This window comes from Eriocheir sinensis, chromosome 14, assembly GCF_024679095.1.
Source record: "Eriocheir sinensis breed Jianghai 21 chromosome 14, ASM2467909v1, whole genome shotgun sequence".
Taxonomy (NCBI): Eukaryota; Metazoa; Arthropoda; class Malacostraca; order Decapoda; family Varunidae; genus Eriocheir; species Eriocheir sinensis.
Window position 1 is genome coordinate 14,457,753 of NC_066522.1, and position 25,512 is coordinate 14,483,264.

Consider the following 25,512-nt stretch of genomic DNA (forward strand, 5'->3'; position numbering starts at 1 on the left):
TCCTTTTTGGCCTTTGGAAATAGTTGGTGTGAGAGGGTGGGAGCATCTGACAATACCAACCTTAGAGATGCCAATAATAAGGTTTGTTGCCTGCTTGCTTGCTTGCTTCACGGGGATGGCTGCCAAACCCCCTTACGACAATAACCCCCCCTCTCTCTTCCCCCCCATCACCACCACCACACCCCTTTGTCTCTCGTCCTTCCTCCCCCACCCTCTAACCTACCCCAAGCTCCTCACCCCTTCCCCTCCTCCTCCTCCTCCTCAATCCCCCTTTCCTCACTACTATCACCATCCTGCCCCACCGACCTCTGCACCACCACTGTTTATCATGACCCCCTCCTCCCTCCCCTCCCCCATTCTTTTCCTCATGCCATCACCTTCCACAATACCTCCATTCCTCTTCCTCCACATTCTATACCTCTTTTACCCATTCCACACTAAGCCTATGACCCCAAAGCCTAACCCCACCTCTTCCCCAACCTCCTATCCACTCCTTTCTCTATCCCCTCCCAAACATAACCCCCAACTCTTTCTCCACCTCTTTATCCCCCTGTTACCCACCACCACTCACCACACTACCCCTTTCCTTCCTTCCCAACCACTCCCCTACCCCCCCTAGCAACCCCTAACCCCCCCACCAAGGCACTAGTCTCAGAACAGCTCCACGCCTCCTCGTCCGTCCGTCCTTGCCAGCCAGAAAGCAAGCAGAGGTTCAGCCGAGGATCCTCACGGCCTCATCAACGCCATGAAGTACAAGTTTAATCCTTTCACGGGTCGTCTCAGTGCCCCGATGCCGCTCGAGGTCCCCAGCGTAAGTGTCTGACGGTGGTGTGGCAGTGCTTGTGGCGGGTGAAACGTAGATGTATGTGTGTGTAGAGGAAGTGGGTTGTGATAATGGCGTGGCCCTTAGTAACGCCGCAGCTCGATTGTACGTAAGGTAAGTGGTGTTTTTTTTTTTTCTTTTTGGTGTGTTGTATGTTCGGGAATGATGAAGTAGGAATGGTGGATATATTTATGGTGTGTCAAACGTCGATGCACACAGAGGAAGTGGGTTATGATAAATGTCGTGGCCCCTAGTAACTCGGGTGAAAGTAAGGGATTGATATTTAAGTGGTGTATAAGTGCTCCAGAATCATACAGCAAAAACAACAGGCACAGTATTGATTGGAAAAAGGCAAATGCGCAATAAATACACGACGATTTTGATAATAACATGTGCCGTGGCTGACTATAAATGCAAGGGAAGCGATATTTTTTTTTAGGTGTTTAGTTGTGTGTTCCTGAATGATAAAGTATAAACAGTAGACACATTAATGATTAGTAGAATGTAAATACACGACAAATGCACGAAGAAGAGAGTAATAACATGTGCCGAAGCTGACTAAATGAAAAGGAAGTGATTTATTTTTCGTGGTGTGAGTTTTCCAGAAATATAAAGCATAAATAGTAGACACACAAACGGTTAGACAAGCGTAGATATGTAAATTAAAGAGAAGGTGGACTATATTAATTTTGACGGCGCCGTGGACTCCTAGCTATACTCTCCGACCTCCGCACTCGACTACATATAAGTGTGTTAGGTCAGGGTTGTTGTTGTAGTGGCGTGCTCAGACGGACGGACAAGGCTTAACTAACGCAGCGGGGGTTGTGGTAGTGGTGGTGGTTGTTGGTTAGGGCGTTAATAGTAAACAGCGAAGCGAGTTATAAGCGAGTTACCCCCCAAGTGCCGTGCTCTCTTAGTTTCTCCGCTATCACTTGCAAGGTCAGTGATGTGGATTGAGGCGCAGGTGTGTTCCGGCTTAAATACAGTGATGTCGTGTTTATCTGATCCCCTACCCCCTCCACCCCCCCCTCTCTCTCTCTCTCTCTCTCTCTCTCTCTCTTAGCGCGGACATTATCTCGCACAGTAACTACGCACTTAGACAGGTTCGGATAGCTAACTCTTGCTTGCGAAATGTAAACAAGAGATGCTGCCGCGGATCGTCCTTGAAAACAAACGTGACAGAGAGAGAGAGAGAGAGAGAGAGAGAGAGAGAGAGAGAGACGTGATGCAGAGGGAGACGAGAATGGCGGTCACCCAATCGCCGCAGATATAAGCAAATCCCCGTCGTCTTTTCCGTCCCCCGGGGTGAATGCACTGCCTGGCCTAGTTGTTTGGTCTTCCCTTGGAGCCGTTCATGTTTTTTTTTATTCTATTATCCACAAAGGTAATAAACAGCCGATACCTTTACTCCGTACCGAATGCCTAGAGACAGGAGGCAATCGAGTAAATCACTATTCAGCACAGTCTAAGTTGACGAAGGCGTTGATTAAAATGAACAAAGAAGAAAAAATATATCCACTACCATTAATTAAAACAAAATACCCTGGATGTCGGATAATGCCTAGAATCTAACGCAGGGAGTTACATGTCACGAGGAGGAAGAGGAGGAAAATAGAAATGTAATAAACAGAAATTAATAGGAGTAAAGCATGGATTGAAGGTTAAATAAAGGAGGAAAAACGGATAGAATGACACTGATAAACATTGCGTATGAACAAATATGGATATAGGCTAAGTGATGAGGCTAAGTGATGAATTGCTTTGTGAAAGGATATGAGAGAATATACCACAACGCAACAACAGTAGTAGTAGTAGTAGTAGTAGGAGGAGGAGGAGAAGGAGGTGGAGCAGCAGCAAGGGCAAGACTATCACCACAAGCAGTAGCAGCAGCAGTAGTAATAGGTATATATATAGCTCGACGTTTTGAGAATACATCAACTGACGACCGGGACAGCGACACCCTCCCTCCCTCTCTCCTCCTGCCCCCCCTTCTTGCAACGGTCCTGCCCCCCCACCCCCGCCCCCCCAGTGTGTACCCTCCTCTGCCCCCCCTTCTTGCAACAGTCCTGCCCCCCACCCCAATGTGTAACCTGCTCCCCACGCGAGTGCACGCCGCGGCTGCCATTGTTGATGCTGATGATGCGGTGACCTTGCCGATAAGAACGCGGAGGCTGCGACTAGGCTGAACCTTTGTTATTATGATAGGTGTTGTTGTTGTTGGTGGTGGTGGTGGTAATGTGGTTGTTGTTGTGTTGGTGGTGGTGGTAATGTTGTTGTTGTTGTTGGTGGTGGTGGTAGTAATGTGGTTATTGTTGTGTTGGTGGTGGCGGTAGTTGTGGTTATGGTGGTGGTGTGGTTGTTGTTGTGGTGGTGGTGGTGATGGTGGTGGTGATGGTGGTGGTGGTGGCGAGGTGATGTTTTTTATGGGGAGACTGTTTCTGTTGTTATCAGCGATTGCTTTTTTTGTTACTATCGATGTTGGTGGTGCTGCCGCGGTGCTATTACTATTATTTTGGTGATGTTGGGTTGAAAATGTTGTGGTATTATTATGATTGTTCTTTTTGTTCTTCAGATAATTTATCCTGTTCTTGCTCTTCAAGTTATTATTCTGTCTCATGTTCCTGTCCCTTCTATCTTTATTATCACATGTAATTATGTTAAAAAAGTAGTGGTGGCGGTCGTAGTAGTAGTAGTAGTAGTAGTAGTAGTAGCAGAAGTAGCAGCAGCAGCAGCCGCAACAACAAAAGTAAAGCGGTAGTAGTAGAAGTAGTAGTAGTAACAATAGTGATAATAATAATAATAATAATAATAATAATAATAATAATAATAATAATAATAATAATAACGATAATAATAAGAGATGATAAAATCAATAATATTATGAAAATAAGAGTGACGACAACAAGGCAGGAGGTACTGATTCTGCTGTATAAAAGAAAAATGACAATGGTATGAAATAATGAAAAAAATTATAATGAAAATCCAATAGTATCTCTACTACTACTACTACTACTACTACTACTACTACTACAGTCGGTACCTCCATGGCGAAAGAGACAGAGAGGAAAAAGGAGGTTGGGTGACATGCATGTTTTGGGGCTTTATAAATGTGAGGTCTTATCGGGGGCCATCTACCCTCATTTATTTGAGTAGAGAGTATCCCGAGGGCAAAGGTTAATGCATCGGACGCTTACGTAGAAGCCTCTCCATCTAGGCCCATTAATATGAACACTACAATGCTAACGGCTGTATACGTGTAGAGACAGCATGTATAGTGTCAGCGAGCGAAGACGGCAGACTGTATCATTTTTTTTTCCCTTCTCCATCGTTTCCCCTCAATATTTCACGACCATAACACATTCCTTAGACCTGAGTAGATAGTGAAGCGGCGAAGAACCCCGTATGATGATAACTTTTACTCTACCCGATTACCCCCTCTATTGTTTCCCCTCAATATTCCACGGCCATAACACATTCTTTAGACCTGAGTAGATAGTGTAGCGGCGAGGAACAAAGTATGATGCTAAGTCTCCCTCTATTGTGTCCCCTCATTAAGTCAGAAGCTAGACCCCATCCTCAGACCTCATTCCTTGGTCCTAAGTTCACCATATTAGCGGAGAGGCACAATGATGAGGCTGATTTTTATTTTCCCTTGACCTGTCCGCACGTCGAGACCTATAACCTTCTGCTCTCTTCACCCGGTAGCTGCTGGGATCATGTTTCTTAAAGGCCCCTCTAAGCGAGAATAATGAGAAAAAATCATCACTCACGCAAACCATTTCATAATATATATCAACGCATTTGTGATCAGTTTATGCATCGTCTATTTTTGGGGATTTATATCATGGAAAAAATTTGGCCCGTCGCTGGTACACGGTAAAGCCACAAATTTGGCCCGTCGCTGGTACACGGTTAATAATATTCCCTCGTCAAGTCACAAGCCGTAGACATTTTTCAGATATTAATAATTCGCCCTAAGTACACACGGCAACAGCAAGACACGCAGCGGCTGACTTCCTTCTCACCGTCCGCCCGCCGAACACTACAATCTTACACGCTCTCTTCTTAATCTTTTTTCATTAAGTCACAAACCATAGACCTCAATCCATCACCCTGAGTACACGTAGTAGCAGCAAGACACACGAATGATGAGGTTAACTTCCCTTTCTTTCCCTTACACCGTCCGCCCATTGAGACCTACAACCTCCTGCTCTCTTAATTAATCGCGTTCTCTCGTTAAACCACAAACCATAAACCTTTCTTAGACCTCAGTCCTTCGCTCTGAGTACACACGTTAGCAGCTAGACACACGTATTTGGCTGGCTTCCTTTTTAACCTTTTCCTCGTCCGCTTATGAAGCAATATAAACTCCCGCTCTGTTCATAATCTTCCCTCTTAAAGTCATATAGCATTAACCTTTCTCATACTCAATCCTCGCCCATGGTAGCAGCAAAACACACGTATACTAAGCTAACTTCCCTTTTCATACTTTCCCCGCTCGGCCGTGTAATCGTCGCTCATTAAGTCACATATCATGGACCATTCTTAGACCTCACTCCTCGCATGTAGTAGCAGAAAGACACACGTATGATGAGACCGACTCCCTTTTCCCTTTCCCCGTCCGCCCGTCGAGCACTACAACCTCCCGTCTGACAGTCCCGCCGTGGCCGCCGCTCCTCCGTCCGTCAGTGCGAGGGGAAGGAACAGCTGGACTACACACCACTTTGTCTGCTCCTTTCATAGCAAACTCGGCATTATCTTGGCAGGATGAGGGAGCTTTCATGTGATTTGGCGTAATTTTGGACCGAGGAAAAATTATTAGCGTACAAGGGGAAGGAAGGAAGGAACAGCTGGACCGCCCGCCACACGTCACTTTGTCTGCTCCTTTCCTAGTTAGTTCTGCATTACCTTGGAAGATGAGGTGTGTTGCTATGTGATTTGGTATAATTTTGGACTGGAAACACAAGGAAACGGGTGTGACGGGGGCAGAAAAGTAGTGCGTGTGTGTGTGTGTGTGTGTGTGTGTGTGTGTGTGTGTGTGTGTGTGTGTGTGTGGCTCAGGGTTTCATAGCAAGCTCGACGTTTCTTTGCAAGCTAGAGAGTGTTCATGGTATTTCGTCATTGGTCTGTGTGGTTTAATAAGTCTGGGCTGATACGTTAAGGAACACCTGGAGCTCGAGGGGAAGGAAGAGGAGTTGACCCAAACACTTCTCACTCTCTCTGCCTATTTTTTTAACGAAACGTGGTATTTCCTTGCAAGGCGAAGCATGCTGCTGGTGGCTTACTATGTTGGCCTATGCGGAGTGACGTATTTTGGATTCATAACATAAGATTGATAATTTTAAAACAAAGCGGTGCTGCATTACAAAGCTACAGAGATCCCCAAACGCACATACATATAAGTACCGTAAATAGACAAATAAAGGAATATGGAACTGCTACTAACACGGCAATGAGCGTTTCTATTGTCGTATGTTTTGCTCAATAAATCAAACACGTGTATACTTCTACAGATTAAAAATAAAACCAGGGCCACGAAAAACCAATGAATGAGGGCGAACTGTTTTGTTGTCGTTATAGAAATACAGGTGGGGCGCCGAGGGCCAAAGAAGTACGAGTAGGGAAATAATTTAACATGTTACAAATACTTACACCTGTAGTATCCACGAGATGGTGCTGAATAAGACTGAACCGTCGCGTTGTTTTCAGAAGTATGGTAAAGGCGCCGAAATAAATCAGTCAGTTAACGCAAAACAATTGTGAACTCTAAAGCCACGAAAATGTACTGACTAAAAGCGAACTATTGCTCTGCTTACAGAAGTTCGTGAAGGGGATCGCCGAAAGTCCGCAGATGCAGTTCGTCGTGGCCACGCGGATCGCTGGCACGGACCCGCCGGCGCACCGCGGCAGGTACGCGCCGGTGCCGCCCAGGCTGCTGAGCAAGATGAAGCTGTTCCAGGTGGGTCACTCCTGTCTCATGCTATTATGTACATTACTTGTGAATATGGCGCTAGAGTACATTTGAGGGGCCTAAGTAATGCAACTGCCCACGATGCTGGTAACCCTGGTTGAATACCGCTCATGGGAACTACATGGTTAACATTTACAGGACGTTGAGGCAGCGGAGGTAGAAACTGGACATCTTGCTCTATTTCCTTGACATCTTACTTAATTCAGGTGGCGCTGGGCTCACCTATTTCTCAGGCTCGTGGAGGTACGGAGTTCGATTTGTACCTTTACCTTTACGTTGGCAGGCTTTGTAATTTGGTCGGGTGTGTTTACTTAGCGGCCAGAACTATTATACACATCACCTCGGCATAGGGGGAAAGGTTACAATTTGAGGAGTTAGGTTACTATTAAGGTTTCGCTTTGTGATTGAGTTTGATTATCTAGTCGCCGGAGCACCACAAACACAGCGCAATTGTTTTCCACATATTACAGGGATTATGTACATATACCTGGACACAAGAGGAGGGGGATTTGATCAGGGTTAGCTTACTAATTAGGTGAAGTAATGATATTTAGTCTGGTTTGGTTTAGTGGCTAGAACATAATCAAGACACAACGAAACCATTTACATCTTTTACACCCGAAAAAGGAGAATGTCGCATCTGCATGATCCACCCCGTCCAGTACACCCGCCGCCATTCCAGTACAGACAGTGGCCAACGCAGGACAATAATTATATTAATAACACGCCTCAGCTTCCTAACAGTTTTTTAATAGCCCAGGTAAGGTAAATAAACTTATATCTGGCCTCCTTACCCGGCCACCACACGTCCCGCCACTCACGTCAGCTGGCCGGCGGGAGGAAGCCGTGCATGCTTAGCGCGGCGAACACCGCGTGGGGCGATGCTAATGGGTGTTTGTACACTTGTCCGCGTGTGAGGGTCCGCCGCCTTCCCCCGTCCCCCGTGTGATAAGGTTTCAAGGTCCTTGGGGACGCCAGACGCCAGAGGGTCGTGGCATGGCTGGGGAAGGCGCGGCACGGAGTTATGTGTCGATGTCGGCGTATTGTTTGTGGTGCGTGCGGCGCGCTCGTTTGTTTGATGGCTGTGTCGCACGGCGAGGCGAGTCCATGCTGGCCTATACTCCTCGACGCAAAATGAAAATAGAACACTATATACTAATTGACGTATTAAGACATTCGGATTATTTATGACGACAACATAATGCAAGGAGAAAAAAATAATATCCGCTACGTGCTGCGCCTATAAATAAGTCAAAATAAATATCAATTTGCATTAACTGGAAGAGCATTACTTCTTTCCAATAACAAGGCCGGGCAATATCTTCGTTTTCAAGGCATCATTTTGTGGCCGCGGTGCACGGCTGCAGGAAGGCCGGGCGGCGGGAGTGAACAGTCTCGCGCTCCTCCATAACATTGTCCTGTTTGTGCTCTGAGGCTGTTCTTCAATCTGCTGTTTCGCATTTTGTCCTGAACACCGACTGCAGTTGAAATGCATATGTTTGGACACGATGATAATCAGCGATCATTAGGAAGTAATCAAAATAAAATTTTAATTCTTTGTTTTGAGTCTTAATACTTCACTCAAGTACCTAAGCTATATGGCTAAACCTTAGACGGCACTAAAGAAAGCGTTATGGTTAATTTGATGCGTAGCGGCAGGGCTTGCCTCGGGCACACCCTCAGCCAAAGCATTACAAACAAACGAGCTTTGTCTAATAACAATACTACATATATTTACTTTCCATGAACATGACTGATTAAAACTATGATTTGAAGGGCAAGGCATCCACAGATTATTGGCATTAAAAAGTTTTATCATTAGAATTCACAAAAAGGAAATATTCATCCCGCCTTCAGCTCGCCGCGTCACCACTTGTTGTCACCCCGGCAGGCCGCGCGACAAATTAATACCGTCAGCTGCTTCCCTCGAGCCGCGCCAGCCAGCCGGTAATGGATGTAATTAGAGTCTCCATAACGTGTCGGGGCTGTGGTGGATAGAGTGCGTCTTTATGAGCAGTAAACAGAATATTCTCGTCCTGTGGCTCCTTTGCTTTCTTCGCCTCCGCCAAGCACCGCCGGCCAGACGCTGCCGTGCCTGGGCTGCGGCCGTCCACCGCCGCAACCCCTCACACGCTGCGGCCTGCCGACGCCTCGAGCGCAAAAATGAACAGACTGTCGATCCACAATAAACACAGAGAGCATCCTTCAATCAATATGAGTGTATAAATAAAAGAAAAACACTGCCAACGCCTCTATCGTGAACTGTACCGACTGCCGATCCACAAGACAAAGAAACACTTATTTTTTATTGACTTTAGATAAAACAGCTATATTTTTCGTGAAGCTAATAGTTTACAGCACAGACTGGTAGAGTAATTCAGTAACAGAACATTGTAAATCTTTCTTTAGGCCGTAGTAACCGCGGCATATTTAGGCAACACCTGTAATTAAAGGAGAAACTGTTGCTCGGGCTTCCTGGACACGTAGTGGGAACGAGGGCCCTTGAAAGCCTTGTTGACTGGCCGGCGAGCGTGCGGACTGAAGGACTTTTTTTTTATATTCCTTTTTTATATTCTACCAGACATCGAACCAGACTGACTGTATGTAGTATTTTGAGGAACCGATGAAGTTAGAAGAAAAAAAATTGTTGGTGCTCTTCCGTAGAGTTTATTTTCTACTACTGGTCTTTCTATTTTATTTCCATCTATTCAGGTTTCAAAAATTCTTATACTCTTGCTTTCAACTTCACACACACACACTCACACACACACACACACACACACACACACACACACACACATACACATACACATAAAACATGGCCTACTACCTCAAACGTGCAAACACACAAACACACACACACACACACGCACGTAAACCATGAATGAAGTCTATCCTACCTACCCCCCGCCCCCCCCTTACCACCACCACCACCACCACCTCCACCACCTCACAACACCAACACCAAAGAAAGAAAAAAAGTCAAATTGTTGCGTAGTATTTTTTTTCCTCTCTCTCTCTGACCTTCCTTTTTTTTATTTCATTCAACGTTCAAGCGTTCCTGTCTCGGTCACAACCTTGCTACACACACACACACACACACACACACACACACACACACACACACACACACACACACACACACACATGAATGAAAACGCAACCTCTTCTCCCACCACCACCACCACCAAAAACACCACCACCACCACCAGCCAACCAGGCAACACCCATAGCCCCCCAATGAAAGTGACAGGAACAGGGCGGGAAAAGAGGAGGAGGAGGAGGAGGAGGAGGAAGAAGGAGAGAGAGGACGTAGTAGTGGTGGTGTCCGTGTGTGGCGTCAGGGTGTTAGTGGTCCCAAAAATCTGTGCTCTCTTAACTGTCCATCCGAGCCGGCCATCCTTGAAAAAGCCAGCCAACAGACCAACAAAGCTTTTTTTTCATAGGGGGAAAGAGAGGAGAGAGGGAGGGAAGGAGGGAGGGAGAGAGAGTGGGCCCAGGTGGTGTGTTGGTGCTCCTGACATAGCTGTGTTTGTTTGTGTGACATCCGTGGGTTTGTGTTGGTGGGTGTGGTGGTAGAGGATGATAGGTGGTGGCTGCAGGGAGGGAGGGACTGAAAGAATGGTGTTACGAGAATGTCAAAGTGGGTTTTATTTTATGTATGTTGTATTTATTGGGTTGTTATTTGGAGTGTGACTTTAAATGAAGAGTGAATGAATAACAGAAGAATTTAAAGTTGCAAAAGGAAGTTAAAAGGATTGAAAGTGAAGTTACGAGAATGTCGGAGTGGGTTTTATTTTATGTATGTTGTGTTTATAGGGTTGTTATTTAAGGTGTGGCTTTAAATGAAGAGTGAGTGAATAGGTAACAGAATAATTTAGTGATGCAAGAGGAAGTTAAGAGGATTGAAAGTGAAGTTACGAGAATGTCAGAGTGGGTTTTATTTTATGTATGTTGTGTTTATAGGGTTGTTATTTGGAGTGTGGCTTTAAATGAAGAGTGAATGAACAACAGAAGAATTTAGTGATGCAAGAGGAAGTTAAGAGGATTGAAAGTGAAGTTACGAGAATGTCAGAGTGGGTTTTATTTATGTATGTTGTGTTTATATAATGTTGTTGCCTGGAATGTGACGTTTAATGGAGAGAGAGAGAGATGAATAACGGCAGAATCTAGTAATGTGGGAGGAAGTTGAATGTTATAAGTGGAAACTGAAGCATGTTAAATTACTGTTAGAGAATGCAAACAGATGTCAGGAGATGAAGAAGTCGAACGATGTAAGAAAATATTAAATATGTCAAAAGGAAGCTAAAGTGATGTCCGAGGAAATCAAGTGATGTCAAAAAGAAGCAAAGTGATGTCAAAAGGAAGTTAAGTGATGTCAAAAGGAAGTTAAGTGATGTCAAAAGGAAGTTAAGTGATGTCAAAAGGAAGTTATGTCGAAAGGTAGTTACGTGATGTCAAAAGGAAGTTAAGTGATGTCAAAAGGAAGTTAAGTGATGTCAAAAGGAAGTTAAGTGATGTCAAAAGGAAGTTAAGTGATGTCAAAAGGAAGTTAAGTGATGTCAAAAGGAAGTTAAGTGATGTCAGAGAAAGTTACGTCATGTCACATAAAGCTTAGTTATATGCCAGAAATTAAGTGATGTCAAGGGGAAGCTTAATATGATCACAGGAAGTATGTTTTTTAGCTTTGTATAACTCTCTCTCTCTCTCTCTCTCTCTCTCTCTCTCTCTCTCTCTCTCTCTCTCTCTCTCTCTCTCTCTCTCTCTCTCTCTCTCTGCAGTGGTCCCGTTGGCTACACTTTACGCAAACAATTAGCTCGCCACCTAATTTGTGCCTCGAAGCCGCCCAATTAAATCCTCTTCTGCTTTGCCTATCTTGCCATTATACTTTTCATTTGGGAAGGGGAAGTAAGTGTGTGTGTGTGTGTGTTTGTGTGTGTGTGTGTGTGTGTGTGTGTGTGTGTGGTGGTAGTAGTAGTAGTGGTAGTGGTAGTAGTAGTAATAGTAGTAGTAGTAGTAGTAGTAGTAGTAGCGACGGTTTCTTTCATATAAATAAACCGGCATATGACCACAGATGTTGCGCTAGCTAAACGAAACTTTCCAAACTTTCATATAAATAAGGTAATAGTGAATGGATAAACGTATGAGGAAAGGCCCAGTAGATACACAGCGATGCGGTAATAGAGAGAATAAATATAACTAATTATGCCTAAAATAATTATCATCAGTGCATGAGTATTACGTTCGCATCTATCCACGTACACTAAAAACTATGAAACTGCAGGAATTCGCACACCGTCAAGGACAGCGTTTGTTGGCCTTGTTAGCCGCTAGTCAATGATTTATCAGGCTATGTAAATTGCTGAACGTGTTTGGTGCAAAAAATAAAAAAATAAAAATTATAATTTCACAATAAAATATGCTCTCTCTCTCTCTCTCTCTCTCTCTCTCTCTCTCTCTCTCTCTCTCTCTCTCTCTCTCTCTCTCTCTCTCTCTCTCTCTCTCTCTCTCTCTCTCTCTCTCTCTCTCTCTCTCTCTCTCTCTCTCTCTCTCTCTCTCTCTCTCTCTCTCTCTCTCTCTCTCTCTCTCTCTCTCTCTCTCTCTCTCTCTCTCTCTCTCTCTCTCTCTCTCTCTCTCGCTGCTAGTCAAAAAGAAAATGAAAAAACACGATTAATGAATATCTAGAGACAGGCATACGATAATTCCTTAGAGTAGTTTCACAAAGATATTTTTTTCCTCTCATCAGATAATGCGATTATTCTATTTGCCCGGTGCTATTAAATTAAATTCTGACGGCATATATATAGGGGGAAAACGGCAGACGCTATTTTCATTATATAATTCACTTAGAGGGTCTTTTTTTCCTGGTTAAGTCATATGTCGTTTTGGTTTCCTCGCAGCTAGTGAATTATAATAACAGGAGTACTAGCGAGTGTTCCAACGCACTTAACTTCAATCGTTCAGCAATATATACAGCATAGGAAAATATAATTACACGTGTCTCAGCGGGCTTGACTAGAAACGCTCAGGCATTCATACATTACAAATAACAGAAATAAAAACGGATGTACAAAAACAAGCATCTCAGCATGGTTAACTTTGAACGTTCAGGCGTGCATACATCACAAATAACAGAGGTAGCTACACAAAGAAGTACAAAATAATATTAAGATCTCAGTGTGGTCAACTTTGAACGTTCAGAAATGCAAACTGTACAAATGATAGAGGTCCCAACATGTGCCTGGTCGTGCTTAACCTGAACAGCCTCGGCGTGCATGCAGTACAAATGACACGCGTACAAACGGGCGTCTCGGCGTGCTTAACCCGGGCCGTCGCATCACCCCTCCGCCAATCAATACTTGTCTGGCGGCGGGCAGGCCAAACAAACGCATTACTTGACGACAGGGAGATGAGGATTCCAAGTGCAGCAACGTCATGAAAGTATCCTATGCTTGTTCCTTTATACCTTTAGTTTGCGTAAGTTTGTGTTTAACCAGTGTGAGAAAGCTAAACAAAGGCCTTACTTGACGGCAGGGAGATGAGGATTCCAAGTGCAGCAACGTCATGAAAGTAACCTAGGCTTGTTCCTTTATACCTTTAGTTTGCGTAAGTTTGTGTTTTACCAGCGATGAGAAGGCTATAAACAAAGGCTTTACTTGACGACAGGGAGATGATTCGATAATATGTATAACAACCTCATGAAAGTACTCTCTCATTGTTTCTTTGTTTATATCTCGGTGTGTATGTTTACTAGAAGTGAAAACCCAAAGATACGCCTTAATTACATGAAACTTAAGGGAAATAATGCTTCTAAGTGCAATTATATCATGACAGTAACTTCTGCTTGTTCTTCTGTCTGTTTCTTGCTTTCCCTAAGTTTCCATATACTTAGCTAGCGGTGAGCAAAAAATAAACAGTTTGACGAATGGGGGTAAAATATCACTGTGTAGATTAACTTCTGGAATATAACCTTTGCTTGTATCCTCCAGTGTCTTTATTTGTGTAACGTTTAGTATGCACGCCTAAACGTTTCTAGCCAACCACGCTGGAACACTCCCTTCCACTACTCTGATATTTAAATACGTGCACGCCTCATTTCTTCAAAGTAAGCATGTTGAATCATTCGCTTGCACCTCTGTAATCTAAAATGTATGCACGCCTAAACACTCTTGTACCTCTGTAATCTAAAATGTATGCACGCCTAAACACTCTTGTACCTCTGTAATCTAAAATGTATGCACGCCTAAACACTCTTGTACCTCTGTAATCTAAAATGTATGCACGCCTAAACACTCTTGTACCTCTGTAATCTAAAATGTATGCACGCCTAAACACTCTTGTACCTCTGTAATCTAAAATGTATGCACGTCTAAACACTCTTGTACCTCTGATATTTATAAAGTATCCACCCTTAATTAAATGTTGCAAGGTAAGCACGCTGGAAGAAACGCTTGTAGCTCCGATAGTGATAACGTACGCACGCTTGAACATACATGCTTTCTTTCATTTGGTGCGCTACGAGTTTGTGTTCCCTAATCACTGAAATATTCGTGCAGGCATAAAGCTGAGAGACTCACCAGCGCGGCCTAAGAGGTGTCTAGCGGCGCGGTTTTTAATAAAGAAGTGAGGCGTCTCGGCGGAGCGGCGCTGAAGGCTGACCATTAGTGGCTCCCGATCAATGAATGTTTACTTCTTCTGTCATTTCTTCATATACCTTCATTCCTTTCATTTCTTCATATAGTTTCGTTTTTTTCATTTTTCATATTTTTATTTGTTTCATATTCATTTCTTTCATTTTTTCTTTTCTTTCATTTCTTTATTTCTTTCTACTTTGCCTTACCACTAGTGAATGCCGATCAATGAATTCTAACGTGTGTCATTTCTTCATATATATTAATTTCTTTCTTTTTTTATGTTATTTCTTCATTTTTCATTTTTACATTTCTTCTTTCTTCTTTAATTTTCATTTTCCCTTTATCTTTTACTTATTCATCTATTTATTCATTTATTTTACTTTACTACCAATGCATGGCCTATATATGGGCGGACGCTGAGAGTGATCTATTTACTCGCACGGGAATGAATGATTTAATGTCCAGCGGGATAGTTTTATTTTTTTATCGTTTTGCGCTTTCTTCACTTTTTTTTTGGGGGGGGGATAATTATTGCCTCCATTAATGTCGCTATTCACTCCTCACCCCTCACCCCCTAAAAAAAATTACGCTCCCCCAAAAAAACATAGCTTAAAATATTTCGTTCTTAATCGCTACTCATGCAACGACTAGAAAAAAATTATATATCCAGTCATTTGAGAGCGCGAGTGATTGAATTATGAGCTGAATATTGACTCTGCTTGTCTGTGGCACTCGAGTCCAGACAAAATGGCACGGCTGAGGAGGGCGGGGCAGCAATGCAAACCAACAGCGCGGTGGTGAGTAAATTATAATAACTGAAGATAAGACCAGGTGGTGTCCTTTAAATGACTTTTTTTTTTTGGAGGCTATGGTATTAATTAACCGAAGTAATTAACCTTAAACCACACTCAAGCCGCGTATATCTAAAACCCGTGACTTTGATGATGACGAGGATGATGATGATATGACGAAGATGAAGAGGAGGAAGATGATGATGATAAAAAATGCGAAGACGAAGATGAAGATGAAGAAGGTGAGGAGGATGAAGATAAAGATGAGAAGGCGAAGACAAAGATAATAACGAAGATGAAACAGAGGAAGATGACGAAGACGAAACAGATGAAGATGACCAAGATGAAACAGATGAAGATGACCAAGACGAAACAGATGAAGATGACCAAGACGAAACAGAGGAAGATGACGAAGACGAAACAGATGAAGATGACCAAGACGAAACAGATAAAGATGACGAAGAGGAAACAGATGAAGATGACCAAGACGAAACAGATAAAGATGACGAAGACGAAACAGATGAAGATGACCAAGACGAAACAGAGGAAGATGACGAAGACGAAACAGATGAAGATGACCAAGACGAAACAGATAAAGATGACGAAGAGGAAACAGATGAAGATGACCAAGACGAAACAGATGAAGATGACCAAGACGAAACAGATGAAGATGACAAGACGAAACAGATGAAGATGACCAAGACGAAACAGATGAAGATGACCAAGACGATACAGAGGAAGATGACTACGCGTGGCCTTAGTGCTCATCTCCGTCGCAGGGGTGAGGGGGGATTAGCCTGTTGTTTGTAGCCTTAGTATTCCTCGCTTCTTTAATTTTCCTGTCATTTGTTGTTGCTTTATGTTCGGTAGGAAAAGGAGACACACTATGGGACATATAGAAAGGTGGGAGAAAGTTCCGCAGAATATTACAAACTAGAATCTATGTATCTTTCGCTTTCATTCATTCATTCCATTCATTCTCTCTCTCTCTCTCTCTCTCTCTCTCTCTCTCTCTCTAAAAAAAATCAAAATAATACATAAAACGAATTCACACGCTTTAAAAAACAAGACCCAATGGAGTGCCGCGCGCATAAACTCCAAAACTGAACATTCCCTTCCATCCCTAAACTCTCCCACTACACCAATACGCAACACAACACCGTATAATCTGCTTCTATATCGGGCGACATGTTAATAGATCCAAATCCACAACACGTGCTCGTAATGCGACTCTCCCCCTGCCGTCTGCCTCGCCCTGTTTCTGTCTGTCTGTGTCCGGATGGCGGGGTGTGCATGGCAGGCCCGCGGCAGGCACTGAGCAGGTCGGGTCTAATCGGTATGCAAGTAACGTGAGGCGGTCTGGTCTTGCCGCCACTAATCCCGCGGGTCTGTGTTATTGGCCTCCGTTTGTTCCCGAATTACCCGGTGCTGAGCTTGAGGGGATCAGTAGTATAGTGCGGCGAGGCTACTAAGTGTTTTCGGTCATGTGTGTGTGTGTCTTTGGGTATATTACAGGTTCGTGGTTGTAGAGTGAAGGTAATGTGGGGGTGGTACGTTTCCGTCTTAGCAAAATAAGATTGTTAAGCAGTCTTTTTAAATTCATATAAATAAAAATTGTTTCCGCACAAATATTGCGATTTTCGATATTCATATATATTTCCTGAGCCACTGTTCATGTATACACGAGGAAACAGTCGTATATATTGCTGTCTTTAATTAGCGCAGCGTCTAATTCTTGTGTGTGAGGTGGTCGACTCCCGCACAGTAATATTGCAAGAGACACAGTCAGAGGCCACCATCTCATTCGTCCTCCTCTAACTCTCTTCATCACTAGTTTTGCTTTCAGTTACAAATGTCGCATCACCGTTCGCAAATATACATTTTTTTTAGAAGATATGGTCCCGGTAGTGGAGGGTGCTTAAAACGATTCCTCCAGCTTTATTATGCAGATAGCAGGGAAACGTTTGTGCAAGTTTGTGCGCTGTGGTAGGGTCGCATTTTGATGCCTTGCCGAACCTAAATTCATGGTCACCTTAAAGCCGTATCACATGTTTAACACTTTGGCCGAGATTAAAGACATGATGCGCTGATTCCGAACATCAAGGTGAAGCCTCCCGAGGGATGGCTCGAATGTTATGAGGGACTTGATTTAATATATATATATATATATATATATATATATATATATATATATATATATATATATATATATATATATATATATATATATAGAAGTTCCGATTAAGTAAAAATAAATAAATAAACAATGGCCTCGCACGAAGCAAGATACAGTATTATTGTATGTAGAACACCACTGAGAAATTTTGTAAAGAAAAGAAAAATTATAAACTGATCATGAGACAACCTAATAAGTTTGAGTACGTGGAGGGGCACTGCATTAAACCGTTCTAGTATCCTTTCTGCGTTCGTATAATTCCTCATTTTGATTTTATTTAACCGATAAAAATTGAGCATGAGTGATTATTCTGGCTTTTGAAATTGCTGCTCAAGTTCTGTAATCACGGTCAAGAACTCTGAATGCACAAGAACTTTTTTTAGAGCGTCGATAACTACCTTGTAGTATGGCAAAAATAACCCAACGCTGCCCTGACACGAAAGATTTATGACTCGAGTAGGCGAGCTGTGAAAGACATCTGACCACACGCTAGACAAATGCTGCCGGTATGTAGACGAATTTGCCGAATACTAAATACTAAATACTAAATAACATTCAAAGTTCACGGGAAAAAATCTACGCGTACAATAATTCACAAACGCCAGGTACCTGCATCTAAATATGGTTATACGAGCACATTACATAACATGGTCAGTTACGTGCGTGATATCCGTAAAAACAACTGGCTTAATTAAACCGCCGACCAGTTGATAAATATAAAAACATATATATTTACATCAAAGTATTCGGAAAAGTTTACCAATTTGGGGTATTAGTAACTTAAGGACGTGCTCGTGTGTATTCAATTACCATATGATACTCCGTTTTTTTTGACATTTTGGTAACGTAAAGACAAACAGACAGACAAACAGACGGTCAACGACGAAAACATGATCTTCCACACTACGCACATGAGACGGGCGATAATAAATAAATAATCGAGTAAACCAACGCACGGTACGAACTATTGGCCTGGACACTTACGAACGCGGGGAGGTAAGAACTATGCATGTTGTGTGCGAGCGAGAGTTGATGACCCCAGGCCGCCCCCTCAACGCGGAGCCGCCGGTGCACGCCACGCCACGCCACGCCACACAACGCCGCCCCGCCCCGCCCCGCTCACCGCAGCCCCGCACGCACGCCCTCGAAGACCGTGATAAATAGACAGATATGTTTGCAAGGCTGAAGTAACGCTAATTATTGAGACATAGCGTTTACTGTTGCATAGGAGAAGTAGATTTGAATCGAAGGCACCACGTAGACACTTAAAGAAAATATTGGGCTATTGAAAAGCTACATCTTGGGTGGAAAACAAAGCCATTCCGTTTCCCCGGCGGCGCTGATTAGGTAACGATGGATCACATGGCCGAATTCGTAGTTGAGGTGATGTTTATTTATCGGATTTTGAAGGAGTTTGTGTAATTATTTCTATTTGCCTATTTAGATTTACTTTTGTTTCTATTCAGTTTGCTTTATCAATCTCAGAATATTACTTTGCGCGGGTTCATATTATGGGAAGCGCAAACCAACAAAAGGGAAGAATTTATATATACTTATCCAGTTATGTATTCGCTTAGTATAGGAAGCGCAAAACAACATAAAGGTAGTGTTTAGAATCTTATCAGCCTATTTATTCCTATTGATTTTCCTTCACTAACTCAATAGCGTGAAAAACGTAGACTAACACAAAGCTAAATTCTCTCAATCTATTTTTTTTTCATCTTTGTCTAGTTAGTTAGTTATTCATTTTGCTTCATTATCCCCTAAACTTTTACCTATTTATAATGTTATGGTGTAGGGAGCGCAGAGTAACGTCAATGCAGAAGTGTTACGCCCGAAGAGTGTTACCAGGTCTGCCATATTATAACAGCTCTTCCGTGTCCGTTATCTATACCGTACTACCCTCAACATAACTCTCTCTCTCTCTCTCTCTCTCTCTCTGTTATGTTACACTGATTTGTTTTCCTGACGTGTGCCCCGAAGCCACCTCGGTAGCCTGCGGTGTGTGTGTGTGTGTGTGTGTGTGTGTGTGTGTGTGTGTGAGTATTGAACCTTGCATAATTATCCCTTGATTAGAACGTGCGAAGATTACGTTATAACACACACACACACACACACACACACACACACACACACACACGAACGCAATAACACGTGGGCCACATACCGACCGACCGACCGACCATCACGCGACAGTACAAAAAGGGTGCACGCAAGGGTTAACGTGTGGGGTGAAAAGCGGAAACGTACACACACACACACACACACACACACACACACACACACACACACACACACACACACACACACACACACACACACACACACACACACACACACACACACACACACACACACACACACAGGTGGATAAATGTTGATGAAAATGATAGACAGGTAGACGGATAGGGAGGTAGACGGATAGATCGATCAATGGACGGAGAAATATGTAGATTAATAGATAGGTAGAAAATAGAAAGATTGATGGATAGATAGATGTGGGTCAATTGATACAAAAAAATAGATGCATAAAATTTGATAGATAGATATAGATAGATAGATAGATAGGTAGAAGGATGGATAGATCGATAGATACATAGTCATGTTTGCAAGAGTTAAGTAACACTAATTATATAATCCATATATTGATTAAAACTATATTAAGACATAGCATTTATTATTGCATCAGAGAACTGGGCTTGAATCGAAGGCACTGCGTCGGCACTCGAAGAAAACATTATAGAAAAACTATATTTCACCTAGAAAACAAACCAATTCAGTTTTCCCGTTGTATTACATATAAGAATATTTGTCACAGAATATGGCTTTCAAATAATACAAGAAACTAATTTTTTTGTGTGTAAATGAGTTTGTCTAATTTATATATTATAAAATGTCTTTTTTTTATGATATTCGTGAACTTGTTTAAAAATACATTACTGGTGCTTAATATCATGCTCTTAAACACACACACACACACACACACACACACACACACACACACACACACACACACACACACACACACACACACACACACACACACACACACACACACACATTTTTTTTTATTTTTTATAGTTTGCATCTTAAAAAATTACCGCTCAAAGATCAAAATAGCCTTAATTTGTCTGAGCATTTCAAAGACAACCCCTGCCTCCCACACCCCCCCTAACGCTAACTCTCACAATCATTCCCCTCCCACACACACATGATGTGTGTGTGGGAGGGGATGGGTGTGCAAGGTGGGATGTGTGACACATCCCACCTTGCACACCCATCACCATCCCCTACACACAAACAGGCTCATCTCTCTTTCCAGGTGCCCAACGGCCTGCCAGTGCACATCAAGGGCGGGCCGATGGACAAGATCATGTTCGCCATCACCTCCGCCGTGTGTCTCGTGGGCTTCGTCGAGTGCTTCCACGTCTGGTACACGCTCTCCTACCCTCCGGCGCCCAAGTCAGACTAGACGCACATATGTACACACTCCCATAGGCTTCGTGGAGTAAAGGGGCTTCGATGACGTTTAGTACACACTCTCCAAAGTCTCCGTCATCAAAGTCAGAGGACGCATCGATGTTTACGCTTCTATAGACGTTGAGTATAAGGGTTTCGTCAGGCATAAGGGGTTCAAGTACCGCCACATCTAATACAAACACTCCTACCCTCAGCCACCCCAGTCAGTAGAAGGATCGAGTTTAAGGGTTTCGTTAAGTATAGGGGCTTGGTCGAGTACCGCCACACCTTGTACACACTCTCGTACCCTCAGCCACCCCAGTCAGTAGAAGGATCGAGTTTAAGGGTTTCGTTAAGTATAGGGGCTTGGTCGAGTACCGCCACACCTTGTACACACTCTCCTACCCTTCCCACCCCAGTCAGTAGAAGGATCGAGTTTAAGGGTTTCGTCAAGTATAGGGGCTTAGTCGAGTACCGTACACACTTGCCTACCCTCAGCCACCCAAGTCACGAGTAAGCGCATCAATGTATACACTTATTATAGGCTTCGTCAAGAGAGGCTTCGTCGAGTATTTCTAAAGGCTATGTTAAGTACTTCAGCGTCTCTGGTACACAATCGGTCACTTTCCACCACAGTTAGCTAGTCTGTGTGGCCAATTTCAATTAGTATTCATATCAAGAAAATAATAGATTGAAAACTGATCTCGGGTATAAGAAATTGAACCACACGATTTTTCCGTCTATATTTTGAGGACAGTTCATTTTCAACCCTCGTTAGGTTTTTTTTCTATATCTGATATCAGTTTTAGTAGTTATGGCAAGGTGTGTGCAAACTGGCAAGCATACTCTGTTTAGTAAAGTGCGTGCGAATCAGCGTGTTAGTCAGAAAAGCACGTACACATGATCAAATAGTAGTTACACCCACCATGTCCTAAGCCACGCAAGACCTCGAGGAAAGACAGAGAAAGTAGGGATCTAGGAGTACTATGCAAGTGTGTGTGCGTACGTGCACGTGTGTGAGGGGGGGAGAGTTTTGGATGGAAGAGTGACCGGCAGAGAGGACGATGCAAAAAAAAAGGAAAAAAAAGGAAGGATTGTTTACTGTCGATGTCATGGACGCCCCACTGGCCTGTCTATCTGTGGCTGCTCCGTGTGGTGGTGGTGGTGGTAGTGAGGGTAGTGGTGGTGGTGGTGGCGGTGGTGGTGTGTACATAAAAATCGATCGCTGTCCTGTAGAAGGAGGTTAATTGTAGCAACAGCTGGTGACCGAAAGGCTTCCCACACGCTGCACTACAGACAATAACGATGTAAAAAGTACTGTTATGGATTATGGTAGACTATATTAATTTATCTTGTTGGTTGTAAAAAGAAAATAATGAATAAAACTTGAAAACAGCAGATTGGCCTCGCCGATTTTACTTTACCGAAGATTTTTGCATTTTAAAACGAAAGAAATGTTAGACTCGTGAGTAGTGAAGGGGTAGGTATACGAGTGTACTTTATAAATATCTCTTTCCTCATTACTGCGTTTGTTAGCTCTTCGTTTAAAGGTATGAAAATAATATAGAAAATAATATAGAAAGAGATGTTATACTCGTGCGTAGTAAACTAAGGGTAGAATGTACTTTATAAATATATCTTCCTCATTCTTGCCTTTGTTTGCATTGCATTTATAAGTATGAGAATAATATAAAAATCTATATGGAAAATAATAAAAAAAGAAATGTTAGACACGTGAGTAGTAAACTAGGGGTAGGTAGAATGTACTTTATAAATATCTTTCCTCCTTAATTACTGTGTTTGTTTGCATTGGGTTAAAATCAGAATAGTAATAATATAAACGCATGAACATATTTGATCCGTGGAGGAAGAGGAAGAGGCGCAACAGTATTAATTAATCAACCGCGCCGGAGATTTTTTTTCATCTTCATCGGAGTCGTTCTTGTTGCAATCAAAATGAAAACAGTTTCCCTGCGCCAGTTACACGGGAAAGAGGAAGTGTGTATATTCTTATTTTTTTCCTTGCGATAGAATACTTTTATGTGACACTCAATATGTGCAGGCAGCTTCCGGTACCACACAACATTGCTGGTATACATGGGAAAGGGCGATTTTATTTTTCATTTCTTCTTTTTGTCATGCCAGTAAAATTATAATACTACATGCGTTACCTTTTCTTTTTCTCTCGCGCGAATAGAACCATTTTCGCAGACAGATTACCACTCAACATTGCAGTCGCTTGGGATGTATCAAGTTTATTTTCTGTTTCGTTTCTTTTATTCATGAGAGTAAAACTGTTATACTACACGCGTTACACAACAGCCACGTGGGAAAGTGCGATTTTATTTCTTTCTTCTTTTTTCGTGAGAGTAAAACTGTTATACTACACGCGTTACACAACAGCCACGTGGGAAAGAGCGATTTTATTTCTTTCTTCTTTTTTCGTGAGAGTAAAACTATTATACTATACGCGTTACCACAGCAGCCACGTGGAAAAGAGCGATTTCAACCCGGTAGCAGCGACGGACCAAATTTGTGGCTTTACCGTGTAGCAGCGACGGCCCAAATTTTTGCCATGATATAAACCCCCCAAAATAGATGATGCATAAACTGATCACAAATGCGTTGATAGGTATATATTATGAAATGGTTTGCAGGAGTGATGATTTTTTTCCATAAGTTCGCTTAGAGAGGCCTTTAAGAAACATGATCACCGCAGCTACCGGGTAAATTTTTTTTTTTTTTTCATGCGTCTAAACCTATTACTACTTGTGTTACTACAGTAGCCACGTGGGAAAGAGAGAGTAAGTTGCATTTTCGCCTTTCCTTTTCTTTCGTGAGTAGAGAATCATTTTCGCAGACAGTTTTCCACATAACTTTCCAGTCCAGATTTCATTTTTTGTTTCTTCTTTTTTTTTCATGCGTCAAACCATCATATGCGTTACCACAGCAGCCACGTGGAAGAGTTCTGTTTTTGCCTTTCCTCTTCTTTCGTACGAGCAGAGAACCATTTTCGCAGATAGTTTTCCACACAACATTCCAGTCCAGATTTTATATTTTATTTCTTCTTTTTTCATGCGAGTCAAACCATCATATGCGTTACTACAGCAGCCACGTGGGAGAGTTCCATTTTTGCCTTTCCTCTTCTTTCGTACGAGCAGAGAACCATTTTCGCAGATAGTTTTCCACACAACATTCCAGTCCAGATTTCATTTTTTGTTTCTTCTTTTTTTTTTCATGCGAGTCAGACCATCATATGCGTTACCACAGCAGCCACGTGGGAGAGTCGAAGTTCTATTTTTCCTTTCCTTTTCTTTCGCACGAGTGGAGGACCATCTTCACACTATTCAAAACCCAGCCACAGTTTGCTACACGCGTCGCTGTTACCACATCAGTCACGTGGGAAAGAGGAAGCGCTATTTTCACTCCAACTATTTTTTCCCTTTAAACTCTTGCCCTTTTTTTTTTTATTCAGCGCATAGCAACAACAAACACATTCATCAAATCAAAATACAGAAATCCTTTACAGCAATAACAATAACAACATCGATCACACGAGAAAAGAAAAAACAAACAAAAAAACGACCTTCAACTATTTTTGCCTTGGCCTTTTTCTGGTTTTCTTTTTTTCACTTTTTTTTTTTTTAGGGAGGGGGAAAGAGTGAGAGTGAGAGGGGGGTGAGAGTGGGGTGAGTCAGCATCCAGGGAGGCAGCAGGCAGGCGAGTCAATGAGTGGTGGTGGTGGTGGTGGAGGTGGTGGTGGTAGTGGTGGTGATGGTGGTAGTGGTGGTGTAGTAGTAGTAGTCCTCCTCCTCCTCCTCCTCCACTTCCTCCTCCTGTCCGTCCTTGCCCTATCCTGCCTGCCTGCCTTGTTTGTTTGTTTTGGGGGGCTGCCACGTGGACGAGAGAGAGAGAGAGAGAGATGGGATGGGACGGGCCGCTGGGACACTCACTTCCGGGAACGTTTTTGCATGGCCTTGAAGCAATTTTTTTTCCTCTCTCTCTCTCTTTTTTGGTCCCCCCCACCACGCGCGGCGGTCAATGGAAAAATGTAGGACCGGAGGGAGGAGGTCAGCGTGTTGCACAGGTTGAATGGATGCGAGTGTTGTTGTTTTTTATTTTTACTCCGTTTTGTTGTTGTTTTTTTGTTTTGTTTTGTATGTTCTTTACCGCCGATCTCTCTCTCTCTCTCTCTCTCTCTCTCTCTCTCTCTCTCTCTCTCTCTCTCTCTCTCTCTCTCTCTCTCTCTCTCTCTCTCTCTCTCTCTCTCTCTCTCTCTCTCTCTCTCTCTCTCTCTCTCTCTCTCTCTCTCTCTTTCCTTTCGTGTGTGTGTGTGTGTGTGTGTGTGTGTGTGTGTGTGTGTGTGTGTGTGTGTGTGTGTGTGTGTTATTGTTTGAGTGCGTGCGTGCGTGCGTGCGTGCGTGATTTTTCAATTTATCGCATTGCATCGATGAAGAACGACTAAGAAAAAAAATAACTCATGGTAAAAAAAAAATATGAATGTGTATGTGCAATAACTACTGACGATACAATCTACAATACGTCCAAGTCAGCGCTGATGGTCGCTACTTCACTGACACCTACCTCCCCGTCGCGCCGCCCGTCCGCCCTGCCCGCCGCCGCCCGCCAAGCCAAAACAAACCAAGAAAACAACGCCA

At 43.0% G+C, this 25,512-nt stretch overlaps 1 protein-coding gene and 2 long non-coding RNA genes across 4 annotated transcripts; 2 read left to right on the forward strand and 1 right to left on the reverse strand.

Moving 5' to 3' along the window:
* Window positions 1-639: 639 nt before the first annotated feature.
* On the forward strand, window positions 640-22,252 carry LOC126998534 (cytochrome c oxidase subunit 7A1, mitochondrial-like). 2 transcript variants are annotated; one of them, XM_050860303.1, is made up of 3 exons: window positions 640-811; window positions 6,642-6,782; window positions 20,718-22,252. In XM_050860303.1, exons 1-3 carry the CDS (start codon window positions 746-748, stop codon window positions 20,865-20,867), a joined length of 357 nt encoding a protein of 118 aa, XP_050716260.1. In that variant the 5' UTR covers window positions 640-745; the 3' UTR covers window positions 20,868-22,252. The 2 variants fall into 2 exon arrangements, with proteins under 2 accessions (XP_050716260.1, XP_050716261.1); XM_050860304.1 differs by having other exon boundaries at window positions 809-937.
* Window positions 10,940-11,380, forward strand: LOC126998538 (uncharacterized). Its single transcript, XR_007752918.1, has 2 exons — window positions 10,940-11,237; window positions 11,280-11,380. It is a non-coding gene; the product is annotated as an uncharacterized LOC126998538 (long non-coding RNA).
* LOC126998537 (uncharacterized) lies at window positions 21,028-25,049 on the reverse strand. The gene is made up of 2 exons (XR_007752917.1): window positions 21,241-25,049; window positions 21,028-21,142 (listed from the first exon to the last, which is right to left on the reverse strand). It is a non-coding gene; the product is annotated as an uncharacterized LOC126998537 (long non-coding RNA).
* Between the last annotated feature and the right edge of the window lie 463 nt (window positions 25,050-25,512).